At 35.5% G+C, this 26613-nt stretch overlaps 1 protein-coding gene across 9 annotated transcripts in view; it reads left to right on the top strand.

The window, feature by feature from the left end:
- MYCBP2 (MYC binding protein 2) overlaps positions 1-26613 on the top strand; it is a 256043-nt gene that overhangs the window by 132230 nt on the left and 97200 nt on the right. For all 9 annotated transcript variants that reach the window (XM_081550023.1, XM_081550022.1, XM_081550021.1 and 6 more), the window contains exons 30-40: positions 421-517; positions 2840-3032; positions 3530-3804; positions 7583-7804; positions 10895-11086; positions 13189-13395; positions 14253-14384; positions 16548-16726; positions 19433-19575; positions 20995-21095; positions 21816-22034. In XM_081550023.1, coding sequence (XP_081406149.1) covers positions 421-517; positions 2840-3032; positions 3530-3804; positions 7583-7804; positions 10895-11086; positions 13189-13395; positions 14253-14384; positions 16548-16726; positions 19433-19575; positions 20995-21095; positions 21816-22034 — 1960 coding nt within the window. The remainder of the gene's footprint in view (positions 1-420; positions 518-2839; positions 3033-3529; positions 3805-7582; positions 7805-10894; positions 11087-13188; positions 13396-14252; positions 14385-16547; positions 16727-19432; positions 19576-20994; positions 21096-21815; positions 22035-26613) is intronic.

The following is a 26613-nucleotide window of genomic DNA, read 5'->3' as shown; positions in this document are numbered from 1 at the left end:
TATAATCTCGCTTTTTCCAAGAGGAGATTTTTATTTGCTATTTTGCAATCTGTTATAGTCAGTATTTGCCAAGGGTAGCATTTTGAACATTACTAGTTGCTTGGTCTACTCCTGGCTACAGTTACTAGCATTTAGTAGTAACATTACTAGAAAACCTAAGTTAATGTTTGCTCTCTAGTAGGGTAAGAGAGTTTCTACTACCCAGCCTTACAAAGGTGGAATTTAGAAGATGAACTGCTTTGCTTATGTGCTAAAAATTTTGCTTAGCGTGGAAAATGTTTATAAAAAACCCCATATTGGGATTTTTGCCTAACAAAATACTTAAATGTTTAATTTACTTTGCTATTGCAAAAATGTATATTTGAGAAGAAAATGTCATTGAACTTTCAACATAAGTTTATGTGTGTCTGCTGCCTTCAGACTTCCAACCAGTGACGGCAGTGCTTCAAAGGGCAAACAGCAAACCAGTGAACCTGTACATATTTTAAAGAGATCTTTTGCACGAACTGTCTCAGTGGTAAGCCATTTTAAAAAATTTCAGCTTTTCTGTCCAGTGTTCACTTTCATTTTGATGGTTAGCACAGTTTATCTCAGCATAGTTTTGTAACTGAGATTTGCTTGTACTAGTTTTGACATCCCAGGCCAAAGAATATGCACTTAAAATAATGTGAAAATAGAGGTGTTCTCTGTGTGTGTATGTGTGTGTATCTTGTATACACACTACATCTTTATTCCTTCATCTGTCAGTAGACATTTAGACTGCTTCCATGTCTTGGTTGTTGTAAATAGTGCTGCTATGAACACTGGGATGCATTTATCTTTTCAAATTAATGGTTTTCTCTGGATATATGCAAAGTATGAGATTGATGATGAAAAATGTCATCAAAAATACTACAGATGAACTTCCTTAGTGGCTCAGATGGTAAAGAATCCGCCTGCAGTGCAGGAGACCCAGGGTTGATCCCAGGGTCCAGAAGATCCCCTGGAGAAGGGAATGGCCATTCCCACTCCAATATTCTTGCCTGGAGAATTCCAAGGATAGAGGAACCTGGCTGGCTACAGTTCATGGGGTCACACAGAGTCGAACACGACTGAGCGACTAACATACTACAGATATTCTATGTTGATACACTAGCTCTGTCTGAATTTTTTAATGTTTGCATAGTATTACATAGAATGGTATATTCTTTCTTTTTTTTTTTTTTGTTTGTGCCACAGAGCTAGGGGGATCTTAGTCCCAAATAGGGATAGAACCTGGGCCTTCGGCAGTGAGAGTTCAGAGTCCTAACCACTGGACGGCCAAGGAATTCCCAGCAGATTGGTGTACTCTTAATCTATCCAATTCTATTCCTATCATTTTTTACTTTTACTTTTACTTGTCTCTTGGTACTTGAGGGGGGATTGGTTCCAGCTGCTGCTGCTGCTGCTAAGTCGCCTCAGTCGTGTCCGACTCTGTGCGACCCCATAGACGGCAGCCCACCAGGCTCTGCTGTCCCTGGGATTCTCCAGGCAAGAACACTGGAGTGGGTTGCCATTTCCTTCTCCAGTGCATGAAGGAGAAAAGTGAAAGTGAAGTCGCTCAGTCGTGTCTGACTCTTAGCGACCCCATGGACTGTGTAGCCTACCCGGCTCCTCCGTCCATGGGATTTTCCAGGCAAGAGTACTGGAGTGGGGTGCCATTGCCTTGGTTCCAGGACCCCCCACATATACCAAAATTCCTAGATACTCAAGTTCCTTATATAAAATGGCATAGCATTGGTGTGTAACCTACACAAATCTTCCTGTGTTCTTTAAGTCAGCTCTAGCTTACTTATAATACCTAATGCAATGTAACTGTTATGTAAATAATCCCTGGCATGCCACACATTCAAAGTTTGCTTTTTTGAACTTTCTGGAAATTTTCTTTCCTGAATATTTTTGATCCTTGGTTTGTTGAAACTGCAGGTGCGAAACCTTTGAATACAGAGGGTTGGTTTTATATTCATGTCTGTACATATGTGTCTTTGATACTTACGTACTTCTATGAATATTTCTAGTGGAAGTGGACTCATTTAAATTTGGATATATCAAGTCAAATACACCTTCCAACAGAAGGTGTGCTTTGAATAAGGGACTCTTAAGAGCTTTGGCTCCTTGGTTACTTAATCTTTCAGTATTAAGATCTGTTTGGTATCTTTTGACCCAATAAGTATCTTTGCCTTTGTTATGTCTTTTTCAGTGATCTCTTTTTTGTGTGCCTGGTAATTCTTTCATATTAATGTCTAAGTGGTTTTGTGGTCATTAGGTAATTGTAATTGTAATCTTTGTAGAATAAATTTATTCATTCATTTCTTTAAAAACTTAAACTACAAACCTTTATTCTTGGTACTGTCACACCAGAGCACTGAGATTTGGTAGAGATGAGATTTACTTTGAGATTTGTGTCGTATCCGTCATCATGTAAGCATCATAAAACCTGCAGGCTGATTGGAACCGCCAACTATGCTCACCACCCTAAACCCATATTCTAGAATTTTTAAAGATCCAAATAAGTGTTTTTTGTATCTCATAGTCAATTTTAATCTCCTTTTAACTTGTTTATCAAGATTTGGCTATAGTTTGTATTGTAAAATTTAATATGTAGACATACAGTAAGTTATTTTTTATTTTTGTCAAGCTTCAAAGATGTTCCTAATGGTCATTTAATGAATGAACTAATAGAATGTCTATTATTTGGGTTACTGAAACTCAGTAGAAACTTCAAGATTAACTTTTCCAGTTGAATGTCATCTTTCCATTTGCGTCAACCTATTGTATGATGTAAACTAATTGGTATCTGTTTTTTCATATTCTGGATTAGGAATGTTTTGAATCATTGTTGAGTATTCTTCACTGGAGCTGGACCACCTTAGTCTTAGGAGTTGAAGAACTTAGAGGATTAAAAGGATTCCAGTTTACAGCTACGCTTCTAGATTTAGAGAGACTACGCTTTGTGGGCACCTGTTGTCTGAGGTTATTGCGTGTCTATACCTGTGAAATTTACCCAGTGTCAGGTATGATGCATTTTTTTTAATGACCTAAGGGGAGAAAGTGTTTTGAGACATTGAAGAGGTTTGCATAGGGATTACCATGAGTTTAAGATCCCCAGCTGCCTTTATTTAACCTGCTCCTGAGTTGAGTGGAAAAGGTTGGCTTGTTGTGATGCTCATATTTACTTATAAAGAATATAATAGATTACATGTCATTCTGATGACAAAAAGTCACATTAGGCTTAAGTTAACTATTCTAATAAAGTGTTATTTTAAACAGATTTTGTCAAATAGGAATATTTTGAAATGACTGATTTGGACTTAAATGCTGAGACCACTAGAAGTTTTTTTTTTTCCCTATTTAGATTTTTAAAAGAAATACTTTTGGACCAACATGTGATCTCTCTTGTTTCATTTCTAGGTTATGAATAGCCATATAGGAAGTTACTTGAAATATATTGAGTGTTTTCATACATATTTATTATCCTAATTAATTATTTATCTGCTTTCTCCTCTTAAAGCTACAGGAAAAGCTGTTGTAGAAGAAACTAGCAAATTAGCAGAATGTATTGGAAAAACCAGAACTTTGTTAAGAAAAATTTTGTCCGAAGGAGTTGACCACTGCATGGTGAAACTGGATAATGACCCCCAAGGATATCTCAGTCAACCCTTGAGTCTCCTAGAAGCTGTCCTTCAGGAGTGTCATAATACCTTCACTGCCTGTTTCCATTCTTTCTATCCAACTCCTGCCTTACAGTGGGCTTGCCTTTGTGACCTACTGAATTGTTTGGATCAGGTAATTTTAAGTTTGTAAAATGTTAGTTGAAGATATGATATATTACTTAATACTTTTCAAAGAAAATACATTTCAGTTGCCTTAGCCTTTCCCTTATATAAAAAGTAAATTAAGAAATCAGTTTGGTATATGTGACTTAAATAATCAAAGTTAAACAAAATTTTCTGTTTGCTTTATCCTTTCTCAGTTACAGAATTGGCAAGCACATTGTACAGATGCTGGGTTGCTTTTTGAATCTGTGAGTGAGCATGTGTGTGAGAGCAAGGGCAGCTTATGGTAGCTCCTGCCACTCCTGTATCTCCAGAACAGTCGGGAGAGGGACTGTGAATGACTTTGCATGCTCATGTCATTCATTCACTCATGAGAGAACTGCAACTCTCATAAAAGTGTATGCCCCAAATTAGTTTCAAACACCTGAGCAGAATACTGGCAGAACTAAAGGGAGAAGTAGACAAATCACATTGATAGTTGGTGACTATCGGTAATTAAATGAACATAGAACTCTTTCAGTAATTAATAGAGCCACTGGACAACAAAATCAGTTCAGATACAGAAGATTTGAACATTATCCATCACCTTGGCCTAACTGATATTTACAGAACAGAATGTGCAGGTTCAATGTACATATTCTTTTAAGTATACATGTTATGTTCACAGAGGTAGATTGTATGCTAGGCCACAAAATAAGTCTTAGTATATTTTACAAGATTAAGATCTTAAGGTGTTTTCAAACCACAGTAGAATTAAATTCAAAATTAAATGTAAAATAGATCAAGGAAAACACCAGATATTTGGAAAGTAGGCAATACTTCTGAGTAACAAGCAAATCAAAGAAGAATTCCAAAGGAAATTAGACATTTTCACACTGAGGATGAAAATATAGCACAATTTGTGAGAAGTAGCCAGTGTGTTGCTTGGAGAAAAATTTATGCTTTTTATTATTTTTACTAGCAAAAAAGAAAAGTTTAAAATCAGTGATCTAAATTTCTACCTTAAGAAGCTAGAAAGATCAGATCAAACCCAATGTAAGAAGAAAGTAATAAAGATAAAAGAAGGAAATAAAAAAGTTAAACATCAAAATCAATGAAATAGAAAATAGAGAAGATTAGAAAGTCAAAAGTTGGTTCTTTGAAAATAAAATTTTTAAACTCCTAGGAAGTCTGAGAGATTAGAGAGAAAGAAAAAACTCAAAATACCATTATCAGGAATGAAATTGGAAATATACCTATAGATTCAACAGACATTAAAATATTATAAGGGAATATTATGAACAGTTTTATACCAATAAATTATCACTTTAGATAAAGTATACAAATTTCTTGAAAATTACAACTTAACCAGAACTGGTGCAACAAGAAATAAAATAATCTGAATGTTTTTATGTCCATTAAAAAATTGAATTATTTAAACTTTATCACAAAGAAAACCCTAGACCCAGATATTATCATTGATGAAGTCTAAACATAAAGGAAAGAAATGACTTTACAAACTCTTTCAGAAAATATAGGAGGCAACACTTCCAAACTAGTTTTTCAAGTTATACCCATCCTGATACTAAAATCTGACGAGGATTGTGAAAGAAAAAATATTATAGACAAATATACTTAGAAAGATGGATATTAACAATATTATCAAATCTAATCCAGCAATATAGAATGTGTATTGTACCAACTGGAGTCTATATTAGAAATGCAGGGGTAGTTTTGCCTTTAAAAATTAATGTAATTGATATTTGAGTTGCTATTACAAGCATATTAAGCAAATGGAGAGACAAAACTGTATGATCCTCTCAGTCGATACAGGAAAGTATTTGACAATTAGCCCTTATTCTTTGATGAAAACTCAACAAATACCAGTCTACTAAAAGATACTTACAAAAAAATCTGCATCTAATATCTTACTTAATGGTGAAATACTGGTTGCTCCCCTAAGTTTGGGAACAAGGCACAAGTCATCTGTTCTACACACTTCTGTTTAATGTTGCACTGGAAGTTCTAGCATTACCAACGCCCCCTCCCCCAGCACCACCAAAAAATTCACTGTCAGAAGCAGGGCATCCTAGTGGAGTTAGAAAGGTTATTCTGGTAATGACATTTGGGTAGGCAACTTTGTTTTCATTTTATTATTTTTTTTTAACTATTTTCATATTGAATTTATATTCACTGGACTTAAAAAAGTTTTATTTCATTGTTGTGAGAACACCTAACATAAAATGTATCCTCCTGACACATTTTGAGTGTACAATGCAATATTGTTTACTACAGACACAATGTTGTACAGCAGATCCCTAGCACTTATTCATCATTCATAATTGAACCTTTATACCTGTTGAACATCAGTTCTCCATTTCCTCTCCCTTCAGCCCGACAGCCAACATTCTGTTCTCTGCTTCTGTGAGTTTGACAGTTTTAAATTCCTCAAAAAAGTAGAATCATGTAGTATTTATCTTTCTGTGACTGGCTTATTTCACTCAGCCTAATGTCCTCCACATTCATCCCTGTCATGGAGCAGGGTAATGTATTTCACCACTTAACTTTCCTGGGGTAGGATTGTTGCCTGGATCAGTGCACAACTTAATTACTCTCTCAGCCTGCCCATTCTGATGTGGTTGTTTCTTTGCTACTGAACAGGCTAAGTTTAACAAACCTCATCTTAACATATGAAGTTGCTTTGCTTTCAGCTAGACTTTATAACACAAATACTTGATGAACTAAGTACAGTGTACACAACTTTTGTGAATTGTGAATAAAATGTGTATTATAGCCATTGGAGTTTATATTAGAAATGCAAGGTTAGTTTTACATTTAAAAATTAATGTAATTGATAACTTGAGTTGCTATTACAAGCATATTAACCGAATGGAGAGACAAAACTGTATGATCCTCTGCATATCCTGCATATCCTGTGTTGATAAGTTTTTAATACTTTTTTATAAAATCTTGCCAAGTGTGACAAATTTTCTGAATAAACTGTGTAATAAGATGACATAATTTTGTGATCTTAGTGAAATGCTGCTGCAGTGGCGTAATAACATTAAGCTACATTGACATGAGGTAGATATCTTCTTATAGTAGCACTGACTGACAAGTTAAGTCATTTATTATTTGAGGGAAATGGTTTCAGTGCTTGTTACTGGAACTAACTTTCACTGTATACTAACTTTCACTGTATACTAATTCGGAGAAGGCAATGGCACCCCACTCCAGTACTCTTGCTTGGAAAATCCCATGGACGGAGGAGCCTGGTAGGCTACAGTCCATGGGGTCGCTAAGAGTCGGACATGACTGAGTGACTTCACTTTCACTTTTCCCTTTCGTGCACTGGAGAAGGAAATGGCAACCCACTCCAGTATTCTTGCCTGGAGAATCCTAGGGACGGCGGAGCCTGGTGGGCTGCCATCTGTGGGGTCGCACAGAGTCGGACACGACTGAAGCGACTTAGCAGCAGCAGTATGCTGATTGGGACCTTTATGAAATCATTTTTGAGAAATCGTACTAGAGAGGACTGTGATTCTGCGTGTCTACAAATATATAAATAGTACATTAAGCTGATTTTTCTCAACTGTGTTTAGTTATTTTCCAGCTTCATTGGGTAGTAATTTAAGCAACTGTGCCTAAAAGCATTGATAATAACTGTATTATCCTATAACCAGACAGAGTGACCGAGTGCTAGAAAATGTTGGTATGATTTAAGGTTGTTTGCCTTTTATATATCCAAAAACTTGGATTATATTGATGCAGTGTTTCTTTGGTGGGGTGTGTATTTTTGTTTTTAAAAGGATATCCAAGAGGCAAACTTCAAGACATCAAGTAGCCGACTCCTTGCAGCTGTGATGTCAGCTCTGTGTCACACGTCTGTTAAGCTGACTTCTATCTTCCCTATTGCGTATGATGGAGAAGTATTGCTACGGTCAATTGTTAAACAAGTTAGCACAGAGAATGACTCCACACTGGTTCACCGATTTCCCCTTTTGGTAACACATATGGAAAAACTCAGCCAGGTAGGTCTTTTTCTGAAATATCATCCATACTGAAGTAATAAAACTAGAAATAGAGACATACTTAGCTTGGTGCTTATTCTTCTGCATAGGTAAGTGTATTTACCAAATAATGGGTTTTGCAAGAAGAGTTAAAATTAAGAAAAAAATTTTCTCATGTTTATCTGTAAATGAGCAGTCTTTTTTCTCTTAATTTTTAATTTCAAATGATGCCTAACCTATACAAAATTTGATAGACTTGTGAGATAAATTCTTGTGTATTTGTTTTTTGCCAAACCATTTAAAAATTGCAAATACTATAAGCAAACTTTTACATTACAAAATAATATTTTAGATTGCCAAGATAGAATTTTAGGGGAATAGGTAAGTTTTAAAACATTTTTTTCTACAACAATTTGGTATGTTAAAATAAGTATTATAAAACAGTAGTCATAGGAAACATTATTTAGTCATTGCTTCTGGTTTATTAGAAAGCATTGTGGAGAAAAATTAAGTATGCATGGAAACCATGTATAATTACTACCAAGTTAATGAGAAGTAATCTTTAAAGGGAAAAAAGGATATAAAATAGAACAGTTATACCAATTATTGTACAGTAGTAGTTTTCTAGTGACTGAAGCAACAGAAAAATTATGAGAAAAATTTCAGTGATATAGAGAAACAAAATAGGACAATAGTGGAATGGGAAGCAAATTTGCAGTTAATATCATCCTTTGGCAGGATCCCAGTAGAAGTGATAGAAATAAATATGAAGGACTTTTAGAGAGTAAGCCAATGTGGGAAATTTTTCAGTCTTAACTAGTAATTAAATGTGGATGAAAGTTCTATGATGGTATCAATATATTTGTAAAATATCAGGAAAAATAATTTTTTTCTTATAAAATCCTGTGCTGGTAAGACTGAGGAAACCACTAAACTTACAGATGGTTTATGTAGTGTAAGTAATCCTTTTCTTTCAACCTTTTAGCAAGTATTTATCATGTATCTACTATTTACTAGGCATTTATTAGGTACTAGTTGAGACGAGAATTAAGAAGATAAATACAGCTCTTGAATTGAGGACCCATAAACTGGAAGGTATTTTTAAAAAATAAGTTGTTAATTCAGTAGTATGTGTGGTGAATATTTGCAAAGGAAATTACCTGAGGAAGTAATTGGAAGACTAAAGATATATATATATATATAAAATTAAAAGGAAAAGTGAAAAACTTAGAGCCTTAAATGTCCATGATTAAGTGAAATAATTGAATTTGGATATGTCAACTTGATAAAATATGTTTCTATCAGTCATTAAAAATAACTATTTACATTTAATATCAAGGGAGATGTCTGTTAAGTTTTTAAAGTAAAAAATCAAGATATATATACACACCATGGTGACAAACTGTAAAATATGTATGGAAAAACATACATATTTTGGAAGAGAATACTAGAAGTAAAGATAATGTTTGGGTGATAAAGTTATGGATAAGCTTTGTTTTTCTTTTGAGATTCCCTTTAGTGTTGCAGTGTTTTCCTTAAAAGTATAGTAAAACTTCAAGATAGTAAAAGCTTTTTAGAACTACTAACATTTGGTAACTATTGAAATTAATTGCATATTCACATATCTATTAATCTGTGACAATATATACTGATTAGTATATTTTGCTTTTTAATGGATAATACAGAATTCTACCATTTGGGAATAATGTAATATAATTAATCAGTACTTTCCCTCTATATAAATATATTTAGATTTTTCCCAGTATTTCAATATTTTAAACAGTGCTGCTGAAAATATCATTGACTAAATTTTTATGCATGTACACAGTGATTTTTCCAGAATAAATCTTAGAGAGTGGAAAAATTTTAAGTCAAGGAAAATATGTTAAGTTTTTGCTACCAACTGCCAAAATGCCTTCTAGAAAGCTAATGTCAGCTTGCATCCCCCACCACTAGTGAATAAGAGTTCCCTTTTTCTAAAATTTTAGTGGCTAGTAATGTGCTTTTATATATATACATATCCTTTAACTAAAATACGTTGACACTCTTGACTCCATGTTAAGATTTTATGGGAAGTTTCTTGTATTAATCTTTTAATCACTAGTTAGAAACTAAGTGGATGTAACTAGATAAATGCACTCCACGCACCCCCCATGTCCTACCCCCCAAAGAAAGCCCTTCTGTAGTACTGACTATGGAGTACTGTTGGGAATTGAGTTTTATCCAAAGTTAAGTTCCAGAAAGTAAAGATTTTGGAGACTGAAAGTCACAAAAACTTAATTACTTAAGATACTGACCTAAACGTTATGGTAATTTTATTCAGAGATAGTAGAAATAACTTAAAGATGGAAGAATATCTCTAAGTGACTATTTTTAGCCTAAGATTGGACATTAATAAAGTATGAGAGAAAGATTGTGCATATTGTTGAGGGTGCTTCATCTTTTCCCCTTTTTCCTGGAAAAAGTATTTTTTTCCATTGGTCTTTAATGGGACTAATTTCTTATTTTGAAAGTTTTTCATTGGTAGGGGTGGAAATTTCTTATCTTCACTTCTGAAATCAAATATAGTAGGAATTTTAAAACTGCACAATTTATTGTACAGTTCCATATTTTTGTCCCATACATGTACAGAAATAATTTTATTAGAAAACAGGTTGTATAGACTGTTGCTCAATTGCTTTGCCTTTAAATCAGTAGTCATTATATTATTTCATACTGGGAATTATTTCATATCAGAAATAACTATCTCAGTTTGGAATCTTGTCCTGCAGAAATAGCTTTTGAAATAGGAAGAGTTTTTTTTTCTGTCATATATGATTGTTAATGAAAAGTCAAATAAGAGGATAAGTGAAAATGACTCAAGGTTAATAAAAGCACAAACATTTTGTAAATGTGTGGTACTTTTATGATACCTAGAGACTAATAATTTGAAAAAGGACTTCTACATGAAAAGTAATCATGGTGACTCCACACAGCTGGCTGGATACATAGATGTAGACTCAAGTCTGGATTTTAAAGGTGTCTTCTAGAAAACAATATTTTGCAATTGAGTACTTGGGTGAAGGAAAATAAAGCAATTATCTGAGAACTTTTTCTTTTCATGTGTCACAGAATGAAGAGAATATCTCTGGGATGACAAGCTTCCGTGAAGTTCTGGAGAAAATGCTGGTAATTGTGGTGCTCCCCGTCAGAAACAGCCTGAGGAGAGAAAATGAGCTCTTCTCTTCCCACCTGGTCTCCAACACCTGCGGATTGCTGGCCAGCATTGTCAGTGAACTGACCGCGTCTGCCCTGGGATCTGAGGTGAGCTGCTATTCTGATATTGGATAATGAGGACGTTTGAATGCTCCACGTTGTTTCTTTTTTTTTTCATATATTTTAGCTTTATAGAAAGTAATTTTCGTCAAGAAAATACTTTCAAGCTGGCTTGTCCTTTTTTTTTTTTAACTTTTTATTCCCCACCCCCACTTCCTTATACCTCTCTGCTCTTGCTTGCTTCCTCCCTCTCACCAGTTTACCCAGGATGCTGCACTAATACAAAGTATACCTTTTCCCCTTAACTGCCTCATTGCACAACCCACCACCATGTCCTAGTGAAAGCAGAAATAGTTCTCGTTGCTGGATAATGAGAAGTAGAAGTAGGACTACTGATGATGAATATGTGGTGTGGAAAACGTGAAGAGGTGCAGACCTTAGCTCTGCTCACTTGGTTAACCGTAGACAGACACGTGCGTAAAATCAGAATAATAATAATTTTTATATCACCTGTATCACAGAGGTTTTTTTTTTAATTGTAGTAAATTACATAACAAAATTTATCATTCTAGTCATGTTTATGTGTGCAGTTCAGTGGTATTAAGTGGAGCCACATTGTTGTACAGCCATTATCACCACAAAGTTTTTAAAGGATCAAATATTAATATGTTTGAGAAAACGACATTGCAACATCTTTAAAGTGCCTTTACGTTTTTTTAAGTAATTATTTTTCATCATTTCACTGTCCTAGTCACTCTGTTTTATAATTCATCTAAATGTTTTGACTGAATTTGGTGAACGTTTCTATTTTTTCTCTGAAAAGTAGACAGTAGATATTGGTTTTATGTCATAATATGAAGTACGTTGTATCATTCAAATGAATGTTTAATAACCATTATGTACTCAGTGACCCCAAGTCTCTGGTTTCTTGCCAAGGAATGTCTTTCCTCTATTTTAATTTGTTAATTCCTAGTCTTTACTTTTTCTTACTCTCAGATTTATTTAAGAGTCTATTTTCACTTGATCCATTCAGTCTACACTCATTACTGATTCAGTGAGAGGTAAGTCTTTAGGATTTCTAAATGATTACACACATCTGAGCAGATTTCAGTATCTCACCCTGGATGAGGAGGTGAAGCCCTTGTCAGAACATTTTAATTTTCTTTTTCACTTGTTCATTCAGCCTATAATATGCTTCCCTCCTATACTATTATAGATCTTGGATGAACGTTTATAGTACGTTGGTCCTCAGAATACATTGGTTCCTCAGAAATTTACTGTCTAGTAATCAATCTCCTGTGAACTTACCTTTTTAATAGAAAGGAAAGCCCAAAATTTCAAGTGCCTAATTCACAACCTTGGGATTTTCTAAAGGTCCTGACTTAGATATCCATACTTTTTTCTTTCTCAGAGGAGTTTGTAATGCTTGCAGGAATCTTAAACTTAAATTTTTTCCTCTTGTAGCTCTTCCAAACTTCTGCAGCCAACTTTGAGCAGAAGCAGGCTCTATAATTAAAAGGATATTTTTGAACCAAAAATAAGTGCTTTGATCCTCCCTAATCAAAGTCTGTAATTAATGATGTAGTGCTTGTGTGTATGTGTATTTTCCCATATTGACTACCAAGTTATCATGATATACATTAGTGATATTCAGGCTTAAGGCATAGAACATTTTCTGCAGTGGAGTCTTAGCTTGAAACTCACAGATAAGAGGAAGGATGGTCTGACTGAAAAGAGGAACCTCAGTCCACCTCTTTCTTGAATATTCATCTATCCTAGAGTTCTGTGCAGCATAGTTTGAAAACTATTGGTCTGAAAAATATTGGTATCTCTTTGCAAAGTGAGTGATAATTCATTCACATGACTGTGATAACTTACAAGTTTACAGTTCTGACATTATAAATTAAGTTAAATGTATAATTTGACTGAAAAGACACTGTCAGTAATATTGATTTGTGAATTTAGAGTGATATGGTCTGATTTTATTCTTGGTTAATCTCATGGAATATACCTTTAGAGAGGTTTAAACCCTCTTGTTAAAGGTAGGTTATTTTACTGAACTCCTTAGAAACTTTTGGATAGTTTTGTTAAAGGCATCTTAGTAACACTTAGGTACAGACTACTGATATTTTTACTTTTGTCATTTACAGGTTGATGGCCTTAATTCTCTCCACTCTGTTAAAGCCAGTGCTAACCGATTCACAAAGACAAGTCAGGGGAGAAGTTGGAACACCGGAAATGGGTCCCCAGATGCCATCTGTTTTTCGGTAGACAAGCCTGGAATAGTTGTGGTCGGTTTTTCTGTCTATGGAGGAGGTGGAATTCATGAATATGAATTAGAGGTGTTGGTTGATGATGTAAGTACCACTCTTAGTATGCATTTTGGTGTGTGGATTTTGTGTCAGGATATACATCATTATAATAGTGCAGTGGTCCAAATCCAAATAGTGCAGCTTAACAGATTAGTCATAGATGGTCAACGTTAGAGAAATTAAAAGGGAGCGATTCTTCTTGATTGCTTATGTACCATTTGGATTGCTCCTGCTTCATGTTTTCTGCACTTCGAGGGAAGAGTTTAAATGAAAGTGAGAAATTATGTAACTAGGCCTCAGATTATAAATCTTGAGTAATTTCTTTTTTTTTTTTACTATTATAATATTTCAGAAAACAAGAACAGTATTCAGACTGGTATTATTACCCCTATCAGTGATTAAGCAGTTTTCTCAAGAGTACTAATGGATGATTAATAGTAAAGAGTGTTGTTAGTTGAATTAGCTTTATCTTGCTGTATCCTCTATAGATTTTTTAAAGCGCATAAGTTTCATAAAGTTTTATTAAAATGAGACAAGTAGCATGTAAATCATTTGCTAATAAATAAGTCTATCTGTATTTTGCTTCTCTTAAGCAATTAATTCAGTTAATTATTTCCTTCATTAAGCTCTATAATTAGATATAGCATTCTGATGAAGGGGAAGTCACTTTAAGACAGATGAGAAAAGCCTATGTGTGATATAATTTGTAGATACTTCAGGAAATAAACACAAATGAATAGAGGACCAAAAATGTTTTCTTTAGTATGTATGGATGAATGCTAATGGATAATAATTTTATATGCAAGAAAATAGACTGCTTAAAAACAGTAACTGATTGTAAGTCAAAACTGTTCATTTAATGAAATTAAGAATATGTGTGGGTTTTGTTTTGTTTTAAATAGAGTGAGCATGCAGGGGATTCAACTCATTCTCACAGATGGACATCTCTAGAATTAGTCAAAGGAACTTACACAACAGATGATTCACCCAGTGATATAGCTGAAATCAGACTTGACAAAGTTGTTCCTTTAAAGGTAATTTTAACAATGTGTTTAGTTTGTAAATGTAATGTATTATTATGAGTTTACGTAAAAAGAATGGTAAAAAGTTTTTGTGGTCCTTTGAATACATTACTGACTGTATTCCTAATGTGTTACTGTATTGTATTCTACTTTTGCAAAAGGTTCTTAAAGTCTGATATAGTGGAAAGTAGCCATAGGTTTTGGAGTCAAATAAACCTAGCTTTCAAATAAACCTGCTTTTCCCAATATTAGCTCTAAGACGTTGGACATGTCATCATTTGCCCACTCTGAGACTGATCTATAGGTTGGGAAGGATAATACCTCCATTGTGACATTGTTCAGATTAAATTAAGAAATGGAGGAGAGTACTTGCCTCAGTGTCTAGCACAATATAGAAACTCAATAAATATTAGTTCCTATTTTTTCTTCTCTTATTGTGCCAGAACTCATTTAAAGAACAAGTGGTCTTAACAAATAGTGTTAACTATTAAAGCTATTATTATTGTATATAACTTAATTGTCTAGCAGTAAATAACTATTAGGAAGACAAATTTTGATTCATATTAAAGTAATAATAGAGTAATTCTGAATCCAACCATAGTAATTTTCATTACACAGCTGAGTTTTGGATGAGGTAACTCAATTAGTTACTTCATCAAAAAGATATATGATACTAAAAAAAACAAAAAAACATCATTATGAAGTTTATGTCATGGATTGTTAGGCACCAGTATCTATATCATATTTTTTATACAAGTGAATCTTGTTTTGTCTTACAGATAGTTTTTCCCATGTTTGCCTGTCTCTTTCTATCTCTGAATGTCTCTCTTAAAATAAAAATATAATGAACTCATTATTGTATTTTTCCTATATTTAAAACAAGCTTAAAAGTTAAACTTAGCCAAGGAAAATCTTAATTCATATATTCAAAATCTTTTATTATGGCTAATATTCTTTACAGTGTCATTAAGAGCAGAAACTAGAGTCACACTGCCTGTATTTAAATCCTGCTTCCATCACTATTTACTAGTTGTGTGACTTTGGGCAAATTATTTAACTTCTCTGTGCCACAGATTCCTCATCTATAAAATAGGGGTAATAATGGTACTTAACCTTATGAGGTCATTTTAAGGATTAATTTAAGTAAATCACAGAAAGTATTCTGTTAAATAATAAACATCAGTAAGTGTTAATTATTACCCTGCTTGACTTACTAAAAACTCATTTAACCAAATTGTGTATAAATATGACATTCTTTATACAGTTGGCCCTTGAACAATGTGGGAATTAGAGGTGTTGACCCTTCTCACAGTGGAAAATCCAAGTAAAACTTACAGTCAGCCCTTTTTATACCTACCTATGCTAGGTCTGCCAGAGCTGTGGTTTTTCCAGTAGTCATGGACAGATGTGAGAGTTGGGCCATAAGGACGGCTGAGTGCCAAAGAATTGATGCTTTCAAACTGTGGTGCTAGAAAAGACTCTTGAGAGTCCCCTGGACAGCAAGGAGATCAAACCAGTCAATCCTAAAGGAAATCAGCCCTGAATATTCATTGGGAGGACTGATGTTGAAGCTAAAGCTCCAATATTTTGGCCACCTGATGCGAAGAGCCGAAAAGACCTTGATTCTGGGCCAGATTGAAGGCAGGAGGAGAAGGGGACAGCAGAGGTTGGATGGCATCACTGACTCGATGGACATGAATCTGAGCAAACTCTGAGAGATAGGAAGGACAGAGGAGCCCTCTGCAGTCCATGGAGTTGCAAAGAGTCAGATACAGCTTCATGACTGAACAAAACAAAAATGCTAGTTCTACGTGTTTTGATTCAGCCAACCTCAGGTCATACAGTGGAGAAGGCAATGGCAACCCACTCCAGTACTCTTGCCTGGAAAATCCCATGGACGGAGGAGCCTGGTAGGCTGCATGCAATGTAGTCCATGGGGTCGCTAAGAGTCGGACACAACTGAAGCGACTTAGCAGCAGCAGCAGCAGCAGGTCATATAGTACTGTAATATTTATTGTTGAAAGATATTCTGTGTAAGTAGACCCATGCAGTTCAAACCATGATGCTCAAGGGTCAAGTGTATTTGCCCAGTTTACTACTAGAGTTCATTTTATATTAATATATCCTTGTACATTATAAATAAGTATAAACATGTTTTACATCTTTATCACAAAGGAAAATGTTAAATACGCTGTGCGCTTGAGGAACTATGGAAGCCGCACAGCCAATGGAGATGGAGGAATGACCACGGTTCAGTGCCCTGATGGCGTGACGTTCACATTCAGTACATGCAGCTTGAGTAGTAATGGCACAAACCAAACCAGAGGACAGATTCCCCAGATACTCTACTACAGGTAGGTGTGTATAGAGATCAGGGAGCTAACTACTCGACAGCAGCAGAACGTGTGCGTTTTACTACCAAAGTACAAGATGCTAAATGGGCGGTGATAATTAAATTGCACAGCGTATCTTCCTTGCACATGCTAATTTGTACAAAAAGTTCTCATTTTAATGTATAAATTCGGTGTTTACTTTAAAATGTTCTTTGTCATTATTTCCTTAATATCTTTGAAATGTTTATGTACAGGGTATGTATGCTTTTTGTTGTCCCTTTTATAGTTTTGTGGTCTGCATTTGTGGCCAAATTTTAATGGAATTTATTTATTTTAAATGCCAAAAGTTAATGAGGAAATCCACTCTGCCGAAGTGCTATTGTTACCTTGATCCAGCTATCCTTTCTGCAGAATGTTTTGGTGTCTGTGAATCTAGCCCTTGGAACCCTAGAGTATGTAATAATGTATTTCTAATAATATGTCTAACAAAAACCATTCCTTATGTAAACAGTGAAAAACAGAATTACAATAATTTTGAGTTTAAAAAAAACTTTTAAATATATATTTCTCACTGAGTCTACATTTTTCTTTTAACAGCTGGAACCATAGGTAGTAGTGAGTAGCATTCACCACATTTGTCCTCAATCTGACTTGACAGCAAATCCCTGAAGTTGCCCATCAGTTTCAGAGGCTTACTGCTTCCTTTTTCCTTCACAAACAATCTGGGGACACTGCCTTGGTAGTTAGGACAGTTGTGTCCTAACTGCTTTCTGTCCTGAGGATCTGCTTTCTTTCTCTGTGTAAAATAGAATAGAAATAGTAGGCACAAATAGCTCTATAGTAGCATGTTGCTGCTGAGACACAAAAGCTTTCTAGTCCTTTCACCCTAATGAAAACCCTTTTCTGTTACATAGCCTTACAACAAACAGTACGTTTTTCTCTCTCTCAAAGTGTAGGCTAGAAACCACATCATGCACTAAAGATAAAAAGATGGAGAGTCCCTTAAAAGCATCTGCTATCCAGAGTTTATACCTTATACAAAATGCAGTGTTTATATTTTGATATTTTCCACAAAGATTTAAGTATCCTTAGCTTTCATTTTTAATTAATTAAGTTTTAAAACATTAAAATCACTTAACTATGAAAGCCGTGTTATTCTGATGTCTGCCAAGTCTATGTCTGTAGCTCCTAGCTCCTCTGAGCCCTGAAGTGAATACCCAGGCCCCTCTGAACTTCTTCAGGGTGATGGTAAGGGAGATGGTGATTCGAGGTCCTGTATCCTGAGCACTCCCTTTCTGCCACTCAGTGCTCTTGAGTGCTCGCCCTGTGTCAGTTCAGCTAGTCCTTGCAGGAACTCCATGGGATGTGCAATTTCCTATCCCTCCACAGATGAGGGAACTGAGGCCCGGCATGACTCAGTGACTTGCTGCAGTCACTTTCAGTAAGCCGTGGTCCTGGGATTTGTAGCCAGGAGACTGGACTGCAGGTGACCTACCTTTAACCACTGTACCACACACACATCCTCTTTAAGGCTGGCTAACAGGCATCTTGGTGAAACTCCTCCCCATCCACAGGTCCCCATTCAGTGTTCCTCCCCACCCACAGGTATAGCAGACACCTGGGGGGGCATTCTTGACGTCCATCTTACCCTCACACTTTGCATCAGTAAGTCTTGGCCTAAATCTGACCTTTTCTACCACTCCTATAATTAACATTGAGCCCAAGCCGTCTCCAGCCCGACTTGAGTAACTACCTGGATAACTGGATTCGAGAGGAACTAGCCTCCAAACCAGTCTCTCTCTTTTCACTGAGCTCTCTTACACTCTGTGTCCTACACCATGCAGCCAGAGTGACCTCAGCGAAATATAAATTCTGTCAGGTTTTGTCCTTGCTCACATTCCCCTCATAGCTTCCCTTTCCCATTCCAGGATAAAATGTAAAGTCTTTATTCACATAATCTGACTTGTTTACCTTACCCACCTGTCACCCTTCGCTCTTGCTCCTTTCATTCTAGTCACACTTGTCTTCATTCTATTCTTTGATCTCACCCATCTTGTTCCTGTCTGAACCTTTATCTTACTGTTCTTTTGGCCTGACTGCTCTTCTCCCAGCTCCTCCAGGTCTTTTTTTAGAAAACACAGTCCTGTATGCGAGACAGCAAAAGAGACACAGATGTATAGAACTGTATTTTGGACACTATGGGAGAGGGCGTGGGTGGGATGATATGGGAGAATGGCATTGAAACATGTAAATTAGCATTTGTGAAACGAATCGCCAGTCCACGTTCGATGCATGATACGGGGTGCTCGGGGCTGGTGCACCGGGATGACCCAGAGGGATGGGGAGAGGAGGGAGGTGGAGGGGGGTTCAGGAAGGGAAACACATATACACCAATGGTGGATTCATGTCAGTGTCTGGCAAAACCAATACAATATTATAAAGTAGAAAAAAAATAGATAAATAAATTTAAATTAAAAAAAAAAAAACCACAGTTCCGGCCTTTGCTTAAATAGTGGTTCTGATGTTATTTAAAATAACTTTAAAAAAAATAAAATAACTTAAGCTCTTATGTGGCTTTTTCTTTGAAGCCCTATTACGCCTTGAAACTATAGAGTTATGCATTTACTATTTTTTAACTTTTGAAGCTTGTGATCCAGATGTGATTCTTAGAGTTAGATCATGTTTTACCCACATGTAAAATGATCTCATGTGTTACTCATGTTACAGGAGTGAATTTGATGGAGATTTACAATCCCAACTTCTAAGTAAAGCCAATGAAGAAGATAAAAACTGTAGCAGAGCTCTCTCTGTGGTAAGCACTGTTGTTCGAGCTGCAAAAGACCTCTTGCACAGAGCTCTTGCTGTGGACGGTAAGATTTTTCTTTTACTTCCTTAATAGTCGTATTTTAGATTCTTTATTCTCCAGCTTACGTGCAGAGTTACTAAAGAAGAACCACCTTGTAAAATCCGAGAGTGATCCCTTATAGGTCTGCACATATACATATATTCGTTTTGGATCAGCCATACTCTCCATACACTAATGCAAAATTTGTTAGAATGTTCCAAAGCAGTTATTTTACATGGTAGTTTTCTGAGTTAGCCCATTAAGAGGAAAACTCTTGCTTGAGCCTTTGCTTCTTTTAGTAGTTAAAAGAAAAAATTTGTTTTCCACTTTAGACCTGGTTTTCTTTCTGTAATAGCATCACCATGCATCCAAAGGTCTGGGCATCCCCAAATGTTTTTCCAGATTCACTTATCTAAATTGAGTTTTGCGAGTTCTTCCTCTGGAAACTCTCCAGTTTGTATTCTCCTCTCTGTCTGTTCTCCCATAGTTCAGGCTACCGTAGTTCAAGCACACATCCTCTTTTTCATGGGTGGAGAACATCCTGATAATCTCCCTGCCACCTTTTCCCCACTGCCACACTGCAGCAGAGTTAAATTTACAAAAACCTTACTATTCACTATAACACATGTTCCTAAATGTAGTTGCATGTCAAAATCACGTGAGAAACTTGCTGAAAATAAAGAGTATTTTTGGTCTGTCCAAACCAGTAGCTTAGGCTGGACAAGGAAACTGTATTTTTTACCTCAGTGCCGAGCCTGTTCCGATGCAACAGCAGATGTAGAAAAAAATATCTAGAAATCATTGACCCTTAATAGAGAGGTCTTCATAATGTGGACTCAACTTGTCTTCCTAGCACCATGCTCATGGAAAAATAAAATGCCCATCAGCAAAGTGCTTTCCTTGGAAAACATAGAAGGCAATATAGCTAATAACAGCAAACATTTTTGGAGTATTTACTATGTCTGCAGGCATTCTTTAAGCATCTTACAGGTGTTAACTCACTGAATCATCACAACATCTGATGAGGGAAGTATGTTATCCTCCGTTACAGATGAGTAACCTGCACACAAAGATTATGTTGTTTGCCTAGTTTCAGACGTGTAGCTATGTATGGCACCAAGAGTACTGGTTTAACATCATGACTGTAACCCTGAGTTCTAATTCCGGTTCTGTCATTTTACAGATGTATAATTTTGGATAAGGTAGTTAAATGCTATGTGCCTTGGTTTCCACTTCTAAAAGAGGGGTGCTAATAAAGAACCTTATTGTAAGGATTAATGGAGATAATATGTGTAGATCCCTTAGAATAGTGCCAGGTCCTCGATAAGCACTTGGTCAGTGTCAACTATAATTTTACTCAAGAAACAAGAATATAGGTTTAGTACAGTTGTGTATATGTTACAATGAAATTGCTTTCTAACTGTAGTTTTATTTCCTTTTTTAGCTGATGACATTCCAGAACTGCTTAGCTCTTCCAGTCTGTTTTCCATGCTGCTTCCCCTTATTATAGCCTACATAGGACCAGTAGCTGCTGCTATTCCTAAGGTGTGTGATTTAATTCTCTAACTTTGAATCTTTTTTTGTAAATATAATTTTATTTACACTTTGTATCTTTCCTTTAAAAATAATCTTTCAGGCATCTGGGTTCCAGGTAACAAGTAGATAGACATGTAAATGGTAGAAGTTATTAGTTAAATAACTAACTCTCTGATCTTAGTATTGCTTACTAGTTTACTTTGTAATAGTATTGTTTTGTGATAGTATTACTTTGTAATAGTATTGTTTATTGGCTTTACATTTGAAGAACTTGGAAGTAAGAAATATATTTTAGAATATGCTATGTAAGGAAAGCTTAAGTTAACTAAGACCTTTAAAATTTATAATGTTGATGCCAAATCTCCATTTTGTATAAAAATAGCAATGTAAAAAGGTTGTTAAATTGTGAAATATTCAAGACGTGGAAGAAATGATAAACTACTGATCCTTTGGCATAATAAATTTTGAGTAAAACCTAGTTTACTGCAGATCACAGAAAGGCAGAAGGGTTTAAAAATGTAAACTTGGTTATATTCATGTAACACCTAAGACGTTTAAGCTAAATCTTTTTTTCCCATAGTACAAATTTCTCTTTGAGTGAAAACGTAACTAGAAGAAACTCTAAATGGAAGTTCTTAATAATAAGGATATTCAACAATTACAGTAATTAATAACTTGAAAGCAACTTTCACACTTACTATCTCACTTAATCATTCTTTTTTATACTAGGTGGCTGTAGAAGTCTTTGGACTTGTCCAACAGTTACTTCCTTCAGTTGCCATTCTGAATCAGAAGTATGCACCCCCTGCCTTCAATCCTAATCAGTCAACAGATAGTACCACAGGAAATCAGCCTGAACAAGGCCTGTCTGCCTGTACGACCTCTAATCACTATGCTGTCATCGAGAGCGAGCACCCCTATAAGCCTGCATGTGTCATGCACTACAAGGTGGGCACTGATTCCTAGGAACAGTTTAAACTCAAAACTTGATTTGATGTTCTATATTGATACCTTACGGAGAAGGCAATGGCACCCCACTCCAGTACTCTTGCCTGGAAAATCCTATGGACGGAGGAGCCTGGTAGGCTACAGTCCATGGGGTCGCTAAGAGTCGGACACAACTGAGCGACTTCACTTTCACTTTTCCCTTTAATGCACTGGAGAAGGAAATGGCAATCCACTCCAGTATTCTTGCCTGGAGAATCCCAGGGACAGCGGAGCCTGGTGGGCTGCCGTCTGTGGGGTCGCGCAGAGTCGGACACGACTGCAGCGACTTAGCAGCAGCAGCAGCATTGATATCTTAAAGGATACTTAGCCTCTGTTCAGAAGTGTAACTTCTATGCATAAGTATAGAGAATCAGCAGGTGGTTAGACACTGTCAAGCACACAAAAGACAGAATTTTTAAGACAGAATTTTTACTGTTAAATAGTATACTTTTATGGGGTTTATGAAAGTTATTTTCATATCTTCTTGTAAGTACAAAGCTGTGTGTAATGCTCAACTGCATATTGTATATCATAATAGTGGATATAAGCATTAACATCTAAAAATCACGTATTTGAGGACATTCCTGGTGGTCCAGTCATTGAGACTTCGCCTTCCAGTGCAGTGTTGCAGGTTCAATATCTGGTCGGGGAGCTAGGATCCCACATGCATCAGGGTCAAAAAAAAAAAAAAGCATTAAAAAACAGAAGGAATATTGTAACAAATTCAATAAAAACTTTTAAAAAAAATAAATGAAAATCAATTTTTTTGGACTGATATTATTTGTACCACAGCCTGATCTCTGAAAATTTATATACCTAGTGCAGGATTTATAATACTACACATAATGTTAAAATGTACATATAAAATATTTATAATGTTTTTATAGAGTATTCAAAATGCTATTCCTTGCTTTCTAAATTGTATCATTTAAATTAAGGGGGAGAAAGTGAATTTGTCCACTTAATTTAATTATAAGGTTATGTTTTGGTACTCAGTCACTCAGTCATGTCCAATTCTTTGTGGCCCCAAGGACTATAACCTGCCAGGCTCCTCTACCCATGGAATTTTCCAGGCAAAAACACTGGAGTGGGTTGCCATTTCCTACTTCAGGGGATCTTCCCAACCCAGGGATTGAACCCACGTCTCTTGCATCTCCTGCATTGGCAGGTGTATTCTTTACCATTTGTAAAATATTCAGCTCTTTGTTGTAAAATATGGTAAACATGTGAAAAGATGCACCAGTATAGTTTAGCCCATTTGTGCATCATCCCAGTCACCAGTTATCAACTCTTGGTCAAAACTCTTATTTATTCTCCATCCTCTTTGTCCCTTCTCATATTGTTTTAAGGGTTTCTCAGGTGGTTCATTGGTAAAATATCTGCCTGCCAATGCAGGAGATGTGGCTTTGATCCCTGGGTCAGGAAGATCCCCTGGAGGAGGAAATGGCAACCCACTCCAGTATTCTTGCCTGGGAAATCCCATGGGCAGAGGGGCCTGACGGGCTACAGTCCATTGGGTTGTGAAAGAGTCGCACGTGACTTAGTGACTAAACAACAACAATATAGTTTTAAAGCATATTCATGAATTTTTTTGTATCTCTAAAAATGTAAGGACCTGTAAAAAATAATGTCATTGTCACACTTTAAAAAAACTAAAAATTCCTTCATGTTATTGTATAGGTACATTTAAAAATATTTGAATTAGAATCCAAATGAGATTCATACATTGATTGGTTACGTCTCTTAAGTCTCTTTTAATCTGTTGTTCCCCCTCCATCTCTCTGTTTTTTGTTTCCTTGAATTTTATTTAAGAAATTGGACTGTGTGTTTTTTGATAGACTCCTCCTGAGTCCTTTAGACACACCCCCTGTAGTCATTCGTAGCATCCTCACTGTCTGGTGTAAGATGTTACAGGCTCTGGTATAAGATGTTATACGAGGCTTACACATTTCCTGCCTCAAATCTGAAACCTGCCATTTTTTCAAAGTGCTGTGGTTCGAACATTTGCCATTTTTCCCATCGGTGTTCATAGAATTTTTTTAAACCCAGACTGGGCTTCCCTGGTGGCTCAGCAGTAAAGAATCTGGCCACAGTTCGTGGAGTCGCAGAGTCGGACACGACTGAAGTGACTTAGCACGCATGCACAGGATCCTCTCAGATTCAATCATGCATTTAGTTGTTAGGCGACTTCTGTCTTTTTTAATCTGAAATAGTTCCTCAGCCTCTCTTCATCTTTTATGATATTGGCGTGTTTGAAGAACACAATCAGTGGTTTTGTAAAAAAATATTATTTTATTTGGATTTCATTGTTTTTTAATGATTAGATTCAGGTTGTGCATTTTGGGTGGCAACCTGTCCTGTTCTCCTCAGTTTATCCCATCAGGAAGTACTTAGTCACTTGATTAAGGTGACAGTTCTACCAAAAAAGGCATCTTTTTTTTTTCCTTTGAAAATGTCTATGGGTTAATATCCATGGGTTAGAGACTGTGTAAAAAATACTATCTTTCAACAAATTTTAGCACCCTTTGGTTATTCTTACCCAAATCATTTATTGCTATGGTGGTTGCAAGATGGTGGCTTTCTAATCTGTTTTTCCTTCCAGCTGGTGTTCTGTTGTAAAGAAGAGTTTCCCATCCCTTCTACTTTAAAAAGTGTATTCATTTATATATTTATTTCATGTGTTTATACCAGTATGTACTCAGAGATTCTCTTTTTGCTCAATGTTACAATCTTTTGCTGTCATTCAGTTTGATGCTCAAATTTCAATTGATTTGGTCAGGGGAATTCTGTTCAAACTAGATTCTGTGTCCTTTTTCTGTGTTTTCATCAGTTTTTGAGCACTTCTTACTAATTCCAGTCAAAACCATTGAGGTGTTTTCTTCATACCATTTTCGTTTATGTATGCCGCTATAAAAATTAAAAATGCTACATAAAATAACCAGTTTATTTGCAATGTTTTTGATATTAACCCTAATAACATTAACATAATTACTTTATTCAGAAGTTGTTTGGAGTAGTTCATTTTATATATATGTGTAGGTGGCTATATGATTAGTTTAACATAAAGTTAGTCTTCTTTATTTGTACTTAATTTTTATGAGTGTTTCCCCTGCCCCACTTGATTTAATTTTAAACTATGTGAAATACTAATATAGCTACAGAATGAAATTACATAAAGCAACATACTCAGAATTATAAGTCCTTTTCCTTCTCTGCTTCTGCCTTACTCCAGTAAGTATCATGGTTTATCCTTACTGCATTCTTTTTTGGAAAAAAAATCATAAAGATAGATTGATTTAGATGTAGTCTTATTTTCCTTCTTTGTTTAAAAAAATAGCACACTGTATAGACTACTTTGTACTTTGCTTTTTAAAAGTAACACTGTGTAAAAATCTCTCCGTATCCATTTACAGAGATCATCCTCATTCCTTTTTACAACTTCATAGTGCTCCACTGTTGTCAAGATGTATCATAGTCTTTCAGCCAGTCTGGTGTGTGAGCATCTGGGGTGTTTTCATTTTTTTTTTTGAAATGAATAACTGTGCCTATGGTTGGGATTTTTTGTTTGTTTTTGCTTCCATATTATTAGAAGCATGTCTTCAAACTAAACTTCTAGAAGTAGGATTGCTGGGTTAAGCAAAGAATGAGGAGCCTTGTGCTCGGTATAGCTGGAATTGCTGATTCAGAGGGTGAATGCATATGTAGTTTTGCTAGATCTTGACAGTTCCCTTCCACTGAAGTTATGGCTTTTTGTGTTCCACCAACAATATATGGGAATGCTTATTTTCTCATGGCCTCCTCAAAGGAGTATGCGTTTAAATTTGGGAGCTTTTGCCAGTATAATGGCAAGAATGTTGGGAAAATGGTGCCTCAGTTTAGTTTTAATTTACATTTATGTTACTGTGAACTAAGTTGAGCTTTTTATTTAAGGATTGTAAAAAATCCTTTACTAAATATAGTCTAAAGTAAATTTTTTTAGATTAATAACATACTTGGGAAATTTCTTGAGGTTTATGTCATGTCCTACAACCACTTCATAGTTTACTACTTGACATGGTTCTGCTTAACTGTAATTTGACTATAATTACAGAATTCCTTCTGCTATGATGATGACAGAAACTTTAAAATGGCCTTAAAAATACATGTAATTATGTGCCATCATAAACTCCTGCATACAGTAAAATTTTAGGATAGAAGACTATAAAAATCTAGGCTTTTATCAAATGTATAAGTGAGTGTGTTTATATTCTCATAATATTTGAAGTTGCAAAGTTTTTTGGTTAATGATAAGAAGCATTTGTATTAGGTACTATGAGTGATAGATAACCTAGAAGTGACTAATGCCTTGTGTTTTAATGATTTATTCATTTCTATCAATGTATCTTTATATTTTACCTATCCAATTACATTTCAGTTACTTACTTATATTCCTTAAATCCATACTGACCGAAATGGAAAATTTATTATTTAAATAAGCTCTTCCACAGGAAAATCAGATAGCTTATTTTTTTTTAAAAAATTAAGCATTTTTGTAATTATT

Source organism: Giraffa tippelskirchi, chromosome 12 (genome assembly GCF_054371585.1).
Source record: "Giraffa tippelskirchi isolate mGirTip1 chromosome 12, T2T-mGirTip1v1.2.pri, whole genome shotgun sequence".
NCBI classification, from domain to species: domain Eukaryota; kingdom Metazoa; phylum Chordata; class Mammalia; order Artiodactyla; family Giraffidae; genus Giraffa; species Giraffa tippelskirchi.
This window is presented reverse-complemented; position numbering and strand designations above follow the sequence as displayed.